This window comes from Xiphias gladius, chromosome 18, assembly GCF_016859285.1.
Source record: "Xiphias gladius isolate SHS-SW01 ecotype Sanya breed wild chromosome 18, ASM1685928v1, whole genome shotgun sequence".
Lineage (NCBI taxonomy): Eukaryota > Metazoa > Chordata > Actinopteri > Istiophoriformes > Xiphiidae > Xiphias > Xiphias gladius.
The window spans coordinates 22,533,195-22,552,421 of NC_053417.1; the positions used below are offsets into that span (position 1 = coordinate 22,533,195).

A 19,227-nucleotide genomic window follows, 5' to 3' on the forward strand; every position below is an offset into this window, starting at 1 on the left:
TATACAAAATAATGATTTGTAAATACAGCAGGTTCTCCACCAAGAAGAATTGTTTTAATTAAGAATTTTCAGCATCACCACTTAAACATTACAGAGCAGTGCAAAGAATATTTCCATTGTGGCTGGTGGGCCAAAGAGTAGTGCGGACAGAATCGGTGGTGTGATAAGAAAGGTCAACTTTTTAATTTTTTTTTTTTTTTTCTTGTACGAATCCATGTAGCAGTCATTCTGTCAAAAATGATGAGATCACAACACACAGTGATGTCTTCATATTACTTTATCACACCATCTTTCAATGAATACTGACAAGTAAACATAAACATCGGAGCCAGACAGACCATTCAAAGAGCCTGTTCCTCAAAGCTGCTTTGATGCCGTACATAGCTACTTGTCCCTGACAATTTCCGTGACCAGATGACTTAGATGACTTTACTTAAGAGACCATTTTCAATCTACATATACTGTTTGTTTTCTCCAGGTGCAGCCTTGGGAATTTTTTTATAGCTTTTTACGCAAAGAAAACATTCCTTTAACACGTAAAATGACCACAGATTATACAAGAAAAATATGATTGTGCAATTTCAGGCAAAGGCAGGAAGCAGGCATTACATGAATCACACAGAGTCTATGTGTCTACCGCCGGGCATATCTCAACGCAGCTGTCAGTAACACGAATTCCGTACCATCCTGCCCAGAACTGCGTGTCCTTGCCTCCGTGGGTAAAACGGATGTATCTTACTCCTGGTCCATAGTTCTTGAAAACATGGGTTATCTGCAAAACAAATATCAGTAAATCTAGACTGGTCCCGGGGATTTGGGCTTCCTCTGAGCCTCGTCGTGTTAATCAACTCTTCATGCTTTTGTACATACCTGATTCCATTTCTGATCGTTCCACTGTTCGAAGAAAACGGTCCCGGGAGCAAAGGTCTGGATGCGCCTCTTTCTGTGATTCAGCAGCTCTACACAGATGTGGTACTCACTGCCACAGTCCCATCGCGGCGCATACCTAACATAACACAGACGCACAGGCACGTGCACATTGATCAGGGGTCAGCAGTTAGGTTCAACCGCGGGTCCGTTTTTTCAGCGCTGTTCACTGGGACACGCATTCCTTCATTTTTTTAAATATGCTTTGTTGTGTTCTGTTTTGCACTATGAGACTACTGAGTATGTTTATTTGAGTGTACAATCACATGGTGTCTCAATACACAGCACAAAAAAGAAAGGTGAGGTGGAATTGATAGGTTCTCAACACATGGTTAACAGACCCTCATTCATTGGCTGAATGAAAGTACTGTTGTCGACCAAAACCCGTTACAGTCAAATAGGCTCAGTTTAAAATATTTGCCTGTGTTATTCATCGTTCCACGTTTATTCGACTTCTTTTCGGCGCCGTGAGCTGTAAAAAATAGCGTGCCTCTGTTCCTGTGGGGCAAGTATCTGGTGTTGCGAGGCCATATTTATCGGGATTTACATGAGCCTCGTATTTACATCATAATCTAGCATGTTTAGTTTTAATGCAAACTATCAAAGGGAAGACGGAAGATATCCTTGTTGGGAGAGCCAACAAAAGAGAGCCTTTTGGCCCACTGGCTGCTATTTGCCTTCTAGAAGCTCATTTAGTTTGACTGATATTATTTATTATTTAGCCATACATGATGTTAAATGTCGAAGTAGTTTAATGTATTAGACATCATCTTCATAATTACTTTTGGAGCCATTTTTGAAACCCAGCGCTCCCGAGGTTCTGCTATGGGTGACGCGTGTGCTCACGTGAAATGACACTTATGTCGACAGCACACTAGCGAAGCAGGCTCTATATTGCTCTATATACAACGCCGTCAAATCTGGACTGTGTGTGCGGCTGATTGTTAGATAAAGAATTTCATCGGTAGTGGTCTCACCAATCCGATACTCTGATGTCTGGCTGGAAGTGATCCATAAATGATGGGTTGTAACCTTCCTTCTCCAAATCGATCAGCTGGGCCTTCTTGCAGATGCTGCGGAGAACAGACGGTGTTTTAGCTACTACACAATATGACTGAACCATATGATATAATTGCCGTATGTTTTTTCTGTATCGCTCCAGGTTAATACTCACCTGTAAGAGGTCACAAAGCTTTTCTGGACTGTCTCGTCTGGGTGTGGCACCATGAGCCCCTCTACTTTCCACTTATCGCCACCATTCTCCAATATCTGCCAGCCCTTCATGTTATCTATAAAAACAAAGACGAGGGCTGTGAGAAAAAATGATTTTGTGGATCTGATTTGTTGTTCAGCCGGTAAGCAATGGCCTTAACGCCACCAGATGTTGAGTTAAGACATTTTTGTGGCTTCGTACGTTCTCCTCTTGGATTCTTGAGAAGATTCCTCCTCTTCTCGCACAGGAAGTAAAACAACCTCCAGTCGCTGGGTATTCTGGCGGCGTCGCGGAGGCGATATCCTTCCCTTCTACATCTCTCCCGCCACAAAGACTCACTGTCGGCCACTTCTTTCCATTGATGGCACACCAGCCGACAAATACAAACCACCTGATCAGGGGGAAGATTCAGGAAGATCTCCTCCAGGATCTCCAGAGGAACAGGGAAAAACTGATAGAGACCAGAGAGGACACAGATAAGATGAAGCTTGGAGTGATCCGTTTTCAAGCACTGACTTTGGACCGATGCAATCAAAAATTTTTTTTTAAAAGGGTCTTGTCTCACTGATATCTCTTTGGAGTATTTACCCTTGCACTCTTACGGCTCCTGTTATTGTCTTTCGTCTGTTAGTATATTATTTTTGCCCTCTTGCCTTTCTTCGGATTTCCTTATTATTTCATGTTTATCTCACCCCCTCCGCTCTCCCTAGCTAAGGGGAGAGGAGAATAATTATCATAAAACATGACCTTCCACGGCAATTTCACACTTCATACATAGTCACATTAGAAATCAATTGAAATCATTACTGTTTTAGCATTTTAATTCTCTGACTATTTTTTGCCATGAGTCATTTTTATGCTTGAAAGTCCCAGTCAACCTGAACCCCCCCCCCCCTCTCCGTGTCCCACTTTATCTGACACCGTTGGGTTGAGTAGGATGGTGCTTTAAATCTGCTTTTCTTCAATTGTGTTTGGACAACATGAAATACGCCTGGTATATTTTGAGACGTCATTTCTCCGAGGATTGTTTAAAAGTGAAAGTGTTACTGTCCTGGGGTCGTTCAGCAATGACACGAGAAACAGCTGTTGTGTCACGTAAAGCACTTACATCTTCATTGGAAGACGTTGACGGTTTTTGAGCGGAGGACACGGTCCGACTTGAAGCCGAATCATTGCTTAGAGTTGCGCCCATAGCGTTCGCTTTCCTTTTCATGCCTGGGACAAACCCAGGCCAGTTTTCTCCTCGCACGCAAATATACTCAAATACACTCAACACTATGACTTTAAGATTAAAAGAAAAAAAAAATGTATTATGGTTTACACAGCTACAGTATCACATATGAGCCTTTAATTGTTCATATACGATAACACAACACGGAAGCGCAGTTCGACGTATTGATACTGAGGTAAAAGCAGCTACGACATCGGCGTCGCCTGTGACTCAACGTGTAACACACGACCACCAATTCCTCCCATTTTAATTGTAATGACAGACAATTTGTTTCCAAATCTCTACGCGGAGTCTCCTCGCCACGGCTGCTCCCAGAAGGTACTTTATCAGGCTTTTCCAGTCGCTCGTTATCCACCCCAGGACACCCCGGAGAAGGCCTAGAAGAGCGCGCAGGCGGAGCTTAGACGCCCGAGTAACGCAGCGAAGGGCACTACCGAGGCGAGGCGCGTTTGTTGGTTTGGCGCCTCTCAGAAGCGGGGCAACGCAAACCGCTTTGCATAGGACGTAAGCGGAATCAGGACCAGGTAGAAACATTTGCACCCAGAAGCTGCTGTTGTCAAGTGGATTTTTTTTTCTTAATAAAAAAAAACAAACAAACCCGGAGACTTTACAAGCAGAGCGGTGCCCAAACATTTGCACACGCCACAGTTCCCGTTTAATTTTTTTTAAGTTCATAGCATAAAATTAACGGTTCACTAACATTTGGAGAAAGGCTCTTCATTTATTTTTATGTCTGTTTGTTGCAGGGGTTGTACTTACTTCTCTTTGCTTCAAAATAAAAAAAAAATAATAAAAAATGTAATTTGCCCAAACCTTTGCACATAACTTTATATAACAGGGTAACAGCACTTTGGGGGTCTTTTACTTCTCTTACTTTAAGTACACAGTCCTGGCTATACTTACACTTTTACATTTTCACTGCCGTAATTCTACTTGTAATTAAACACTTTTTACAGCGTGGAATTGGTCCATTTTTTTTTTACACTAGTAAAAGATCGGAGTTTTTCTTCCACCGTAGAAAAAGACTCGCATTAATGGGGCTTGAAATGAGTAAAATAAAATATGGTACGAAAGAAAATAAACTAAAACCGAACGAGACGTTACAAGCACAAGGGGCACAAGCGGACGTGCGAATAATCTGCTCGGCAGAAGCGGAAGAACGTCGGTCTTCGCTGTCGACCCCGCCTGCCCGGGCGAGCTTCGGTGTACGCCGGGCAACAAATGGCAGCGAGCCTTCTTAGAACCCAGCCTTAAAGCAAACTTCCGGTATGGGTCACCCCCGTGCTCAGTTTTAAAACGGCTTCGTTTGAACAACACGCGATTACATTTCTTGCGTTTTCCCGCTGGGTTTTCTACAGTTGTTAAGAAAGACTGTGAACTACGTTAAATTTCCCCGCAGCAAAAAAAAAAAAAAATCTTTTGGCCTCGCAACCAGGGTGATGTACGGTGGGGAAAGGCTCGCTGTATCCGAGGTAAATACTGAACCAGTAATAAAGAAAAAAGTCGGTTTTAGATCGAATTTGCCTTGTAAAACAAGTGTAAGCCAATCGTAGATTATGCCTGTGGTTCGTGCAATTTAGATAGAGGGGCACGTTTCGTTAGGTTTGTCACTGTGTTTACTCATTTATCTTGGACAGACCCGCAGTGTTTTATCAGCGTGAAAATGGGAACCAACGCGCAGATTTGATGTATTGGACGTGATTAACATTCCCTGAATAATTCAGCAGCTGATCATTCTTAGTAATTTCGACGTCCACGACTCTAAATGGACCGGCACCAGGCGCCGCTTTCCCCGGTTTACCGGCAAACTCGAGCAGTATGGCGCCTTAAACTGAAGTTGCGAAGAACAAGAAGGCTACGAGGACTTAGAATATTTGAAGTGAATGTACCTTCGTTTGAACTTTAAGTGAGCGGACTTCAGGGGACCCGATGGACTCTCCTGACTTGTACAAAGTTTGCACCTGTTTTTGTATTTTAAACGACTATTACTTCACCTCTTTGTTGTAAATAAAGAGTAAAACCAAAAAAACAACAACTTTTTTTTTTTTTACTCAGTCGCCCCTGAATGAAAGCTGGACGCCAGCCGGGGAAAAACCCCCCCACACGAACTCAAATGTGTTAGAAATGTGTACCGCCGACGTACAACGGCGACCAAGCAACGACGGCGGGCCCCTCGGCGTAGAAGACCATCCCAAGTTAACAAGTTCCAAATGAGCAGCGCCCGCACAAGTCGTAGTAGTTGAGGTTTGTACGCACATGTCAGCCAAGGTGTGTGATGTGTGATTTTTTTTTTTTCTAAAGGGAACATGCTCGCTGCGAGCCTGCAGCATCATTAAGTCAAACCTTAAAAACTGTTCTGCACACTTAGAGATCCAGTGAAGATTTCTAATCCAAGAATGAATACTATTTGGATTTCTTTGTCTTTAGATAGATAGATCGGTAAAAAAATAACATTACTAATAAAAATATATGCATCAATAACACTGAGCTTTAGAGAACCCGGGGAAAAGCTGAAATGAAATGAGAGAACAAGTTGTTTTTGAATATTTGCTTTTTATTCAATTGACTTCAAAGCTTGTATTTAAATTCTCACCCTAACTTCAGTCACAATATTATAGTATAATATATACAGTATATTGAACAGTGCTGATTGTGACACTGCTATTTTTTGAAAAACCAGATTATGGTATTATGGGTCTCAAAACACTTATCCTCGCTGCAAAGATATTGGTATGAGGCTCTCCTGGGAAGGAGGATAATTAACCTTCATTACTGCTACAACCTGAGAAGATGCAATTTTCAGGCGAAGGCAGGACGCGGGCATTACATGATCTCACAAAGAGCTACGTGTCCACTGGTGCGCCTCTCTCAGCTCAGCTGTTAGTAACACCAACTCCATACCATCCTGCCCGGGACTGTGTGTCCTTGCCTCCGTGAATGAAATGGATGAATCTCTCTCCTGGTCCATAGTTCTGGAAAACAAGGGGTCATCTGAAAAATAAATAATCAGTAAGTCCAGATACGTCTGTGAAGAGTCTCTGTCACGCAGGTCACGGTATTTCTCAGCGCTATACGAAGGCAACTGGACTTGCTTGAGGCTGTTGAAGACGTTTCACCTCGCACCCGAAAGGCTTCTTCAGTTCTAACTAGTTCGACGCAGATGGTTTCTTTCACTCCTTTTTCAAACCTACCGGTCGTCCCTGGCCAAAACTTATACGCATTTTGGCCAGAGAAGACCAGCGGTTTGAAAGAAGAGTGAAAGAAGCCATCGGCGTCAAACCGGAACGACAACCACTACACACAGGAGGTGGTCTACGGCACCACTTATCGGCCACTTACAAAGCAGTCTTGAGATCCCTCCCCAGGCATCTTAATACCCATTCACACCATGACTCATGTGACCCTAACAACTCACATGTGACCTCAAACTACTCGCATAGTGATAACAACCCTAAAAGAGGATAAATGCCTGGACTCCCCACCAGTCAGTTAGAGCTGAAGCCTTTCGGGCCTGAGGCCAAGCCCAGGAGCCTTCGTATAGCAGAGAGAAACAGCAACTCCAGAGTTTTCCTCCTGGGCTCCTCTGAACTTCACTGTATTAACAAATGCCTCACACCTGATTCCATCTCTGCTCATTCCACTGCCTAAAGTAAACCGTATCAGGAGCAAATGTCCGGACAGGCCTCTTTCTCTGATTCAGCAACTCTACACGAATCTCATATTCACTGCCACACTCTGGTCAGTACCTAGTATAACACATGCAGGGTCACGTTATCATCTAGAAGCCATAGTAGCCAATGTTTCACGGATTTCATTCGGTCATACAGTGTGTTCTGAATGTGTCAGTGTTTTAGGTGCCATTTTGATAAATCCTTTCAAAAAGAGTTTTTCTAAAAACCTACAGAAGTTAAATGTTTTTGCTGTTTCTGTAACAGAAATCACTGCTAGATTCCCTTTAAGGAAGGATAGCAAACAATTGCGTTTGTAGAAAACATCACACTAATAAATACGGGCAATTTTGAAATGTTATAGGTTATTCTATTGTATTTCTTATTATTGTTTTAACCTTTATTTCTATCAGTTATAACACTGTCCTCAGAACTGTAACTGTAACTGCTCAGACCTGATAACTTGGTTGACATTGCTACATTGAGGAAAAAAAAAACCAAAAAAAAAAAAAAGTGGTCAAATGATCAGATAAGTTCAGGATAAGATCAGGTGAACAAAAAGCGATTGCACCTGTTATGTAAAATTCTGTTAATGCGCATGTCAACTGTGTACGGTCGGTCGAAGCTGAAACGGGGAGCCAACCTGTAAACTGTCAACAGACAGTCTGGGTGATAATTTTTACTTTTCTCCCCTTGTTTTCTCTTCCGAAGAGGTTTGGCTAAGATGGGGCTCATGTTTCTTTACCCACCTGACTTATTTTTAACGATACTGCTACAATTCGAATTCTCCCTAATTAACTTGGTGGATCCAATGTTATGGTTGATATGAATGCTGGCCAAAACTACACAGATAAGATTCAAATTGTAATAAACTGGAATTACCCGCTGATCAATGAGAATTAGAGAGAGCATTTCATGCATAGTGGTCGCACCAATCAGATACTCTGATGTCTGGCTGGAAGTGATCCATAAATGATGGGTTGTAACCTTCCTTCTGCAAATCGATCAGCTGGGCCTTCTTGCAGATGCTGCAGAGAACAGACAATGTTTTAGCTTCTACATAATATGACTGTCCCATATGATATAATTGCCGTATGTTTTCTAGCATCTCTCCTGTTTAATGCTCAATGGAAAGAGGTCACAAAATTTTTCTGGACTGTCTCATCTGGATGTGGCAGTCTAATACTGTGTACTGTCTCTATATCACCACCATTCTCCAAAATCTGCCAGCCCTTCAGCTCTGCTATAAAAACAAAGGTTGTGAGAGAAATCATTTTGTAGTGCTCATTTGTACGTCTGCAAAACAATGGTTTTAGCACCACCAAATGTTAAGTACAGTTTTGTCTGCTTCTTACGTTCTCCTCTTGGATTCTTGAGAAGATTCCTCCTCTTCTTGCACAAGAAGTAAAACAACCTCCAGTCGCTGGGTATTCTGGAAGCATCACAGAGGCGATTGTGCTTCTCTTCTACATCTCTCCCGCCACAAAGATTCCCTGTCAGCCACTTCTTTCAAATGACGGCACACCAACCGACAAATACAAACCACCTGATCAGGAGCTAGATTCGGAAAGATCTCTTCTAGGATATCCAGAAGGGAGATCACAGAGGAACTGACAAGAACAAAACAAGACTAGGTCAATACCTAGTATGTGGCAGAACCGCTCTTTATCCGTTTGCTTCTCTCCTAGTCTCTGTGCTCCCATTTACAGTAATTTAATACAGCCAAATTCCCAATAAAGCTGTACTCATTTACATATTTTTCTGTTTCTGTTGTCAGACAATGGAACAAGTATGAAATAGTGACTGAAACGTGGCCCATTAAGACCACATGTTCATGTTAGTCACTTCAAAGCCATTTCCAAGCTGCTGCTCTGCACTGCTAACATCCTGATTTTATAACTACAACATCGTCTTGACAAAATCACCTAAATTAAAGTTAAAGGCAACGTCTGTGCTGTGATTCCCACTACATTCACTTGTGAAATAATCACTCAGAGAGAACATCGGAAACTCGTTCATGTCTGGGCAACTGCCATGCGGTCAATTAAATGAGACCCATAGAGAGGTTTGCTCGCGGAGGGAAAGCCTAACCTCGCGCTCCATCTTCAATGGAAAATAGTTAAGGTTTGTCAAAGAAGTCGCAAGATTTGTCACTAGGTGCTTTTGTAAAAAAAAAAGTAATTAAAGGAGTCTGAAAAGTTGGTACATCTTAGAACAAGGGTGCTGAGTTGCTAACAACTGCCTGTAAACACCCCCTAATGACGCCATAGAAACTGTTTGCGCCAATTCATTTTGAAAGCGTATTAGCCAATGGTGTAAGGTCAGCAGTCAGTCACTCAGTCATAGACATTTGCATTTATAAGGCCGGCCCCGCTGTTGCAGGCAAGCCAAAAAGAACAGGTTCAAACTCTGGATAATCAGTTTAAATTTCCAGTACTGACTTTGGAGCAATGAACGCTACTGCTTACATAACGATAGAATCTAAACTACCTAACACGGGCGTTAGTCTCACAACCAATTGAACAGACACAAATAGCAGGTCCACAATAAAATAAAAAAAAGTTATCCAGGCGGTCATTGTCACCTCCTATCAAGTCAAATATTTCAAAATTCATGATCAGGAAGCAAACATAATCTAAAACTCGGAAAACTGGCAACATTTTCTGTCTGAACCTTTTTATTTTATATTAGACTATATGGTCTATGCAGCGTTCAGTCAAGTCGGAGTCGAAATAAACTCAAAAATTAGCTTTTTGTCAGTCTCTCTATGTTGGACTTGAGTCAACATTTCTGTGGCCACAAGTCCAACACGGAGACTAAGAAAAAGTTACTTTCCTCACCAGGATGGTGAAGTCTGTACTCTGACCTTGGCCTTGTCCAACAAATGTTACCCTGTTAAGCCTTTACATTGCCCTGCACATTTACATATTAGCACTTTAGCATGTGCAGAACTTTATTGTATAGTTTTCCTCACATTTGTGACATTAATTTCCTTTATAACAATAGTAATGTCAAGTTTACACTCTAGTTTGGAGGCTGTAGTTTGTGGTGCTGTTTATAGCCTACTGAGAGGTGTTTCTAATATTTAGTACAATCAGCTATATAAATAGGGTAGATAATTATGTTAACTAAATATATAATGACACACAGTTGAATCGGCTCATCTGAAACAGTTTCAGCAAAAACTGAACATCATCCACAAGGTAGGATTTACTGCACCACTGATGAAAAACTATTCAACACGCCCACCAGCTAACCTTTCCAAAAAACTTTAATACTTATTTTAACACATTTCCAATTGTTTATGTATGAATTTTTGTCTTTTATAGTTCTTTGTGGTTATTTCTTTTCTGAATATTATGCATTATTGCACACTAGTCTTTTAGCAAATAGCCTAATGAGTATGCCACCCTGCATTTCATTTTCTGTTTGTAACTGGTGAACGTTCCTTTCCTTCCCTTTTGTTACCCCCCTTGTATATCATTGGCTTTTTGTCAACAACTTTCATATTATTCTTCAAATTTACACATTTCACCTGTTCCCTTTTTCCTGGGTAGCCTGCTCAAAGTTAACTACTTGAAATTAACCAAAACAATCAAATATTTCCTCTTACAAGCATTACAAAAAAATATATATATTTTTTAAAAAGGACCAAAACGTTAGGCAAAATGAGAGAGACAGATTTTAATAATATGGCAAATAAACAGAGGTGCATTCATGTCTTCAATCACATAGGCACTGCAGTTTTTGTACAATACAGTACATAGAACTCCATCATAAATTACAAGCCATACCAGAAATAAATGGATACCAAGGAGGCTACAAGACCTGGGAATTTGGATCGTAGCCACTGATTTTGGTGTCACATTAGAATTTCAAGCAGGCCACGACCATGTCTGTGGATACTCAATCAAGATCAATATCCAGTCTGCGATGCTTTTATTCCGCTCTGCATATATAAATGAATATAAAGACAAAATGTAAATGCACAATTTCTGAGCAACAAGGACTTAAATCCATGTCGTATCTAAAACAGGTTTATCCATCTTCTGTCAAAGAGCTGAGAGATAAGTCTTTTTGGTCAGCGGAGGAGCTCCTATGTGTCGGCGTCAATCCTGTGAGCTGTACAGCGGGAAACAAGAACAAAGAAGTTGGAAATAACACTGGTGGCGTGCACATCAAAGTGGCAGGTAATGTACCTCAGTGGATTTAAGGAGACATTTTCAAACTGGAGATAAAATATTCTAGGATATGTTGCATCAGATACATCCACAAAGACTCAGGGCTGAAGTTAAATCCCCCTACTGCCAGAAACATCCAAAACCGGTGCCAGTAAGAGAGTTCAAGACAATACACGATCTACTAAGTCATTTACCTGCACTGAAGAAGCTAAACACTACAGTAAATGGTGCAAAAAGACAACGCGTCCCCTTATGAGGGTGTCACTGTGCTGTATAGTGCACCGAGGGACTTACATTGCTTTGGTATCCTGAGTGGTTCCGTGTCTCCTGACAGGACTTGATGCATGACTCCACGGAACTGATAAAGCACCTTCAGGCTCTTCTCCTCCCCCACACACGGGTCGTAGAAGCCAGGGAGCCCAGACTGGAAAAAAACAACATCAGGTCACGCACCAGCAGCAGACTGAATCATCATACAGCAATTTGAGGTCATCGGTCTGTAACAATAGGTATTTTTCGAGTGTGTGTATACTAAATGTTTTACCTACCAGCAAAATAGCTTGTACGGTCTCAACAGATACAGCAACATTAGAGCTGAAAAATCTACTTGATAGTATAAGTTTTGGAAATCTTTCCCTAAATTAATGCAGTTACCTTTGTGGCCTCAGTGAGGATGAGTTTTGAGTCTTTCACCAGGCACTGCAGTGGCACGGTCACATCAATGACCTTTGCCCTCTCGTGTTTTCTACTGTTGTCTGTGACGAACTTGCCGTACCAGGCGTTGAGGATGATGAGACCTGATTCAGGAAGCAGCATCGAGAAAGGCTTTAATCAACAGGAAATTTAATGTATTAACTTTTTTTTTTTTGTTACTGTGATTCAAAATGCAAATTAGTCAACCAAAATGGCCTACTTAGTTTGATTTAAGAGTAGATTTCAGATATCCAAGGATATGAGACAAAACAGACCCCAATATTTGGACGAACTGATATTAAAAGTCCAACACAACTCCCCACTTCCAGCATAGAACAATTTTAATCCTGCGTGCCTGCAAATGAAGTCACACAGTTCATAACAGAACCAGTGTAATTTTTGAGAAGTACTTGTCAAAATCATTTTTCAAGTACATAACAAAAAGACAGCACAGTTCATTTTAATTGCAAGCTGCATAAACAATACCATAACAATTTCATGGTGTGTAGTCCATCGAATAAAGAAGAGCGGCTGGGTGTCTGTCTTTACACACACACACACTGCTATTAATTGTTACTTTACAAGTGCAAGGTCTAGGGGACCTTTGATGATACCAAAATCAAAGCAACCTCTACAGTGACAGGTGTCATAAGCCGTTTATCACTTGCCGAACTCCCCTGGGTGAGAATTAATCTTTTTGCTGAGAGCTTTTTGTTAGTGTACTTATCATAGGCAAAATAACAGGTCCCAATTATCACCAGTCAAAATGGAAGCTGGAGGGTTGTTAAAAAACATCCACTGAACTCTATTACTCTATTTTAACCCTGGTTAAAAAGCGACGCATATCCACAAAAATCACCCTAGATACTATCAGTGTCTAAAAAGTAAGACTCCTATACTACAACGGGAAGGCCTACACATTTGTCTTGCCATTGCCAGGTATACAGTCCCTTTCATTTTAAGCAAACTACCCAAGAAGATCACTTAAATTGTGTATATTTCGCTACGGTTTAGTTTTTCTCGACGTTTGAGCTGGGAATTCATAGGTAGCAGAAAATTAAACAGCAGTGAAGGGGAGGTATTTTTGTTTTATACGTTGAAAATAGAAACTGTATCTCAGAAATTACACTTGGAAGTGAGCAACATTCAATCAGGCATCGCTTTCAACATATTTGACCAAAAATGTATGAAAAACAGTTCAGAATCTGAGAGAATCAAACAGTTTCACAGCCTGCTTAAAAAACATTATTCCCAGGATAAGCTCATCCCTTAAATAATACTGATCTTACCCATTCTAGACTCCTCAGCTTCAATAATCCTGCGCACAGACTCCTGCATAAGCAAGACCTTTAGAGAGGAAAAAGGCACACAGGAAGGGAAGGAGACAGAAACAAACAATGAGATTTCACATCATATGGATTATACTAATGAATTCCAATAACACTTTGCATTTTATCTAATCCCATCTCAGCCCCTGCATCTGAATGTCGTAGGACTTGTAATATTTCTTGACAGTCAACCGCAATACCTGCATCTCTTATCTAACACTGAACAGCAATGTGGGATTGGCACAACAGCTACATGTAAACCTGCAAAATACTCACAGCAGCCTCCGCCTCCTGTTTCTTCCTGGCGATGTTAGAGGCCGAGCTCTCCCGCTGCTTCTCCAAGTCTCTGTTGGGGGGGGGGGGGATATAAATGGGAGAAATAAAATTAGCTCATAAAATCCGGCAATAATTGTACATGCGGTGCTACTCTCAATAACATTTCTTGCATGAATCAACCAACTTAAAGCGAAGGTTTCTTACTGTTCCTTCTGGGCCCGCACGTAGGGTCGAATAATAAGCTGTTGGAGGGCGAGGTAGAAAACCAATGGTCCAACTGTGGCGTAAAATACAGCACTTGGCAGGAGCTGGTCAGTCAGGTGAATCGGGAAGAAATATGTCTGGCTGGCTCTGTTGAGTCTGCAGATAAAGTTAAGTTTCATTATTTAAATCTAATTGGCCACTAACTGGCTGCTAAAATTGGTTACTCCATGTTATCGTTGTGGGAAATTTCCGTCTGAAAAAGGCAGATCATCAGTCAAGATCCAATTCAAAAATAATCAACAGGGCTAGTGTCTCTCAGCGACACACAGCTATCAGCCTAAAACTGAAAAGTCACAAAGTGAAAATATCTGCCATACCTTAGGTCAGACGGGACTGTGAGCTTTGTGCCGACTGTCTCTAAGAGAATTTATTGTGAGATATGTTCAGCGGATGTCTGTCTGTGAGTATCCAAAAATAAGAAGAAATTTACTCTATATACACATACTTTTAAAATCAAATACTAGTACCACCTTGCATCCCAATGAGTCCAATCCTGCGCCTAGATCCTCAAAGATGCCCCCCAAACACAGACGTATTTTGTAGAAAATTAATTTGAATGGCTGATGCTGTTCTGTTTTGATTCCCTTGGGCACCATAGCAGCTGTGATGTGATGGAAACCCCTATGGAGCCTACACCAAAAAGAAGAGTGGAGCAAAGAGCCACACTTACTTGATCTTGAGGGAGACACCTTGGGGCACTCCCACGCTGACGCTGGCCCCCAGGACACTGTGTCGACTGATCTTCCTCTCAGCACCGTACTCTACCACGGTCCCAAAGAAACCTGATCTGTAACACAGAGACACAGTCGATACCTCTTTACCTGCAGTCAAAGTTTTCATGAAATGAGCTGTCAGTTCTCGCAAGAAAACGCCTAACGATGCATACTTATATTGACTGAAATCTGTGTCGCTGTACAAACAGATTCACGCACAACAAAAAATCTCATTATGAACTACATCGGGGGTCTTAATGTGATTACCTTCTACAAATAACACATATTGCACTTTGACGACGTACTTTACTGAGCCCTTAATCTTTGTCTGATCTTCATCCTGGAACTTGTACTGGTAGCTCATCATCATAAAAGTGTGAGGAATGCCAAGCTGCAGAGACAAAAGTAAATGATCAGGCAAAACCCTGACAAGCCACTGTTGATTTAACGGCGTCCTGGCTAAAATTAAGGTTAAATATAACTGCTGGCTGCTAACCTGCATTGCGAAGGTGAAATGGCTGCTCTTGGTGTCCCTGACTATGCTGGTGTTCATGGAGGATTGAGTCCCCCATCGCCACTGCAGATAGCCCATAGTGTTCTTGTCTAGGTGACGGGCCAGCACTGTGGTAACCCCAGGACGCACACCTCGGGATGAAAACTGGAGCCCGCACTGAGCGGTCACAAATCTGAGGCAAAAAAAAAAAAAAAAAAAAGCTTAATTGTTTATGTTATAGTAAAAAAATACAACAATTTTCACTCTCTCATTACAACACCTACAATCGGGGTGTCAAGTTTCGGAATATCTTCATTCCAAAGAGAGGTCCATGGGTGTCTCCAGCACCCAACTCTACCTGTGTACACACAGATAACAAATAAGGTTTCATCTTAAAACATCTGTGCATGTTGTATCACACAGGCAGACAGGTGGCAAAGAGAGGAAGAGAACCAGAGTGTGTCGGTCATAGTATGCATTACAAACTGAGTGCGTTTGGTGCCCAGTGAGAGTGCACCATACCTCTCCCCACCCCTTGGCCGAGGTGACTCTTCTCAAGGCCAAGTTAATGGTGCCGCCGCCATTTCCATTGTGGGTTGACAAGGAGCCAGACAAAATTGCTGTGTCTTTTGTAGTGAGAGGAGCCTAGAGTAGAGCACATAAAACCATAAATCCTTTTGATAGGAACTAACTCACAGACGTGACATCTTTTAATCCAAAACACACCATAGTACACATCACTTAAAAACTTTTTGTGGAATCTCGAGCAACCCATCACCTCTATGGATTGTGATATGTTCATCCTGTTGATTTCCACATGTGGGACTCCCCCTGCGACCATATCCTCATAGTCCTCCTCATATCTGTCAAAGAGGTCCGTGGCATCAATACCCACACTAATCGTTCCCTGTGAATAATAAGTTCAGGAATGAATACTGTGTTAACTAAGGATGTACATAATATTCACAAGATACTCAATGACTTGTTACATTACATTCAATTCAATATGAGGCTTGTTATCTTCCCATGAACATACCTTTGGGTTGGTCCTTTGCTGAAGCCGTCTCTCCTCTCGCTCTCTCTGAAGACGCTCATACTCTTCTCTAATCTCTGCGGGGGTTCTTTTCCTTTCCACCACCTGGAGTAAGAAGACATGATTTGGATGCAAAGGGAATAGTGGATTGGCTGCTTCAGAAGCTGCAGATAAAAAGTGACGGTAAAAGAAATTTCACTAGTATCTAATGCTCCCACTTGTTCGTCCTGTGGAAATATTCAGAAAGTGTCAAATTTTGTACTGTCGAGCATCAGTGGGTTTAGATGAAGCACAGCAAGAACTATTTCACGCAGGTTTTAAGGAAGTGATGTCTTATAGGACAGGAAAGTCTTGGGGTAAGAATACGGCCTTCATGCCACGAGGCATTTTTAAAAACATAGTGAACATCAAATGCAAAACTTAATATCACATTTGAATGCTAACTTACCACCAACATAGTCCAAAGTCAAGACATACATTTATCTGAAAGCTGAAATTTTAGATTTCTGTCTAAAGCACACCAAATTACCAAGATGTGTCTAATTTAAAAATATACCGATTTGTTAACGTTGTCAAGAGGTTGCCACACCTAAACAGATCCAAACTAAGCCTGGCCTAAATGCATTCCAAAGAGAAGGTTGTTAAGAAAGCATATACTGTAAATCCTGATTCTACCGAAAAGCAGCCATCCATGGATCATTGGAAACACACTGCCCCGGCAACCCTGACAAAGGCAAAAATAGCTGAAGAAGTTTGGTGAGGTTAATTAAACATGGTGTATTGTAGAAGAGTTCTGCAATGTGTTTTAATTTCGATGGACCTGCACTGATGCTCACACTGGTCTTCTTGCTGTGTGTGTGTTCCCAAAGCTGGGAACTGTAAATGCACACCAAATTTTTCAGATGGATTTGATTTTGTTCAATGACACTCGGCCGCGTCTGCACTTGGCTTACAATACACGTGACATTTATACAGAATTCAATTTTTGAATTTTTGAAATTCTATGAGGCAAGTCTGACAGTCGTGGTTCTGAAATTCAGAACTCAACGGAGCTCGACCCATAACACCTCATCTCTTCTGCCTGTAGTACGTGTCAGGGGTGCGTCAATGTATAATTTGGGCTTAATAGATAACGGACTGTCGATCAACACAAAGACCCTTGTTTCTAATTGCAGGTAGTAGCTTGTTTAGTATTTATTAGCCACCACAGTCACTAATGGACTTACCTCCCATCCTTCAACATCAAGTCCTCGCTTGCCGTAGATATCGTAGATAGCTCGTGACTGTGGATCACTGAGCACTACAACAAGATAGATTACCACCATTAATGTTAACAGACAATATAGTTTATGTTTCTAAGTACTATTATGTAGATCCTAACATCAGCTTCATGTGTAGCTGCAAAGGCAGTCAACCGCAGGATGTGACCGAAGCTTTTCTTACCTTCATAAGCTTCATGTGCGAGGTTAAAGAGCTGCTCTGCTTGTTGCTTTAGCTCAGGGTCCCGGTGTTTGTCTGGATGATACAGCATGCATAATCGCCTGTATGCCGCCTTCAGCTCCTCCTGTGTTGCCTTAAGCGCAGTATTGGAAAAACGTGAAGGAGAAAACTTGTAGGAAAAGTTCAAAAACAGAAGACGAAACACGCGGCACGATGTTGCTATTGCTGAACTCGCCTACTACCCACTTTATGTACGGTTCACTTAACACATATTTGAACTCCATAAAGGTCTACAGGCTCTGCTCTAATGCCATGCAGGATTTAGCTGACTTGTGACTAAACAGTCTGGATAGAAACTTGCTGCTGTTGCTTAAATTTAGACTGTAATTAGATGGTTGTGAGATAGACTACAGTGCAAAGGGTATTGCATTTGGAGTATGTATTCACATGCATGTAATGAAGTCTACTGTAAACCAACAAGTTTCTCTTTTTCTTAAATCACTGACATGAAGACCATGACTGATTGTGTGTTTTACTGCATGCGGCTCTATGCAAAAGTGTGGGAACCCCTGGGCAAATGACATATGTTGTTGATTCTTTTGAACTGAAAAGACGTGAGTACAACCCTTGCGGCAAAGAGACATTAAAAATGAACATTATATAACTCCACAGCTTTCGTTAGACTCGAGTCATCCTGCAGCAGAGCACGTCCTTCAGCGGTGCAAAATACAATTTGCATTTCAACATAATGTGGCTTTACAAATAAAATGATCATGATCGAAAGCGCCGGGTCCCCAGAGATTATAGCACATGTTTATAGTGTAATCTGTATTGCATGATGAAACCTTGAAGTACAGTTGTAGCGTTAGCTACTGCGTTTACCCCTGTCCTCTGTCCAAGAGCTCATCCTGAAACTGAAAATAACTGCCAGGTTGTTAACATTAGCTCCCGGTAACACACGTTTCCCTGTCTTGCTTCGTCAACTGACAGCTCCTGTGGGTAAAGTCGTAGCCCCGCAACCTGTTGCGTGTCTTGCCGAAGTAGCCAGCCAAAGAGTCACAGCACAGAAATCAATGTCGAGGGTCACAAGCTAGCCACCTAGCCAACGTTAAATCAGATTATACAAGCAGCCGCTCAGCGTGAACCGGAGGAAGCGTGCAGAGTGACAGCTAAATACACCCGCACAGACGTCCGTTCAGATCGCAGCCGCATACTGTACCTCTCGTCTGACATTTAGCAGGGAATAATAATCATCATTGCCGATCTCATCATCGTCCAAGGCAGACGCCATGTTTACACCCGGTCATCCCTTCTTCGTGTCATTTACAGCGCTCAGAGACTTCCCCTGCGCCCTCTGTCGCCCCCCGGTGTTGGGGCTGAACGACGACACCCCAACTGCGTTCGTAGACCTGATCGCTGTGCCTGTGCCGTTCGTTCTTGTAAGTTTGAAAATCTCACCCGTTCACTCCCTGCTGGCGATGTTGTGAGAACCAGTGCGGGGATACTCAAGAGATATGCGATATGTTTCCGAAATAAAAATCCGAGTGGCGTTTTCACACTGCAGCCTTAGCAGTAGTTGTATGTTAAACTACTTAAATGTTTATTGAATTTTATTTATTTATTGTAAAATGACTATATATGTATGTTACTTCATATACAGTGTTTGGGAGAGAAAAACATTTGAATATAATATCCGTTTTTAGATGTAAGAAAATGAATATTGCTTACATGCCTAACTCCAAAGGGATATTGTCTGCCTCCTCTCCC

General features: G+C 41.8%; 2 protein-coding genes, 1 long non-coding RNA gene and 1 pseudogene across 3 annotated transcripts; 1 reads left to right on the forward strand and 3 right to left on the reverse strand.

Annotated features, from left to right (window-relative positions):
• Positions 1–40: 40 nt before the first annotated feature.
• Positions 41–3,740, reverse strand: LOC120804529 (F-box only protein 6-like). The gene is made up of 6 exons (XM_040154030.1): positions 3,249–3,740; positions 2,342–2,591; positions 2,102–2,216; positions 1,905–2,000; positions 871–1,006; positions 41–772 (listed from the first exon to the last, which is right to left on the reverse strand). Exons 1-6 carry the CDS (start codon positions 3,351–3,353, stop codon positions 626–628), a joined length of 849 nt encoding a protein of 282 aa, XP_040009964.1. The 5' UTR covers positions 3,354–3,740; the 3' UTR covers positions 41–625.
• Positions 3,741–4,655: 915 nt separating this feature from the next.
• Positions 4,656–5,403, forward strand: LOC120804530. The gene is made up of 2 exons (XR_005709452.1): positions 4,656–4,843; positions 5,009–5,403. It is a non-coding gene; the product is annotated as an uncharacterized LOC120804530 (long non-coding RNA).
• Positions 5,404–6,244: 841 nt separating this feature from the next.
• On the reverse strand, positions 6,245–8,895 carry LOC120803335 (annotated as a pseudogene).
• A 1,821-nt stretch (positions 8,896–10,716) lies between these two features.
• Positions 10,717–18,843, reverse strand: dnajc11a (DnaJ (Hsp40) homolog, subfamily C, member 11a). Its single transcript, XM_040154068.1, has 16 exons — positions 18,680–18,843; positions 17,464–17,593; positions 17,247–17,320; positions 16,024–16,125; positions 15,766–15,894; positions 15,510–15,632; positions 15,272–15,345; positions 14,991–15,180; positions 14,800–14,885; positions 14,452–14,568; positions 13,722–13,877; positions 13,518–13,587; positions 13,203–13,260; positions 11,875–12,017; positions 11,515–11,644; positions 10,717–11,161 (listed from the first exon to the last, which is right to left on the reverse strand). The coding sequence occupies exons 1-16, from the start codon at positions 18,749–18,751 to the stop codon at positions 11,136–11,138; spliced, it is 1,680 nt and encodes a 559-aa protein (XP_040010002.1). The 5' UTR covers positions 18,752–18,843; the 3' UTR covers positions 10,717–11,135.
• Positions 18,844–19,227: the final 384 nt, after the last annotated feature.

What these genes read in the sequence shown, in the direction of transcription:
- LOC120804529 (XM_040154030.1), bottom strand. Translation starts at nt 3,353, where the DNA reads ATGAAAAGGAAAGCGAACGCTATGGGCGCAACTCTAAGCAATGATTCG. An exon ending in AGCTTTGTGACCTCTTACAG is followed by an intron (nt 2,001 to 2,101) that starts GTGAGTATTAAC and finishes TGTTCTCCGCAG; the next exon opens with CATCTGCAAGAAGGCCCAGC. An exon ending in ACGATCAGAAATGGAATCAG is followed by an intron (nt 773 to 870) that starts GTATGTACAAAA and finishes TTTGTTTTGCAG; the next exon opens with ATAACCCATGTTTTCAAGAA.
- dnajc11a (XM_040154068.1), bottom strand. Translation starts at nt 18,751, where the DNA reads ATGGCGTCTGCCTTGGACGATGATGAGATCGGCAATGATGATTATTAT. An exon ending in CGAAACTTGACACCCCGATT is followed by an intron (nt 15,181 to 15,271) that starts GTAGGTGTTGTA and finishes TTTTTGCCTCAG; the next exon opens with ATTTGTGACCGCTCAGTGCG. An exon ending in ATTTCACCTTCGCAATGCAG is followed by an intron (nt 14,886 to 14,990) that starts GTTAGCAGCCAG and finishes TTGTCTCTGCAG; the next exon opens with CTTGGCATTCCTCACACTTT.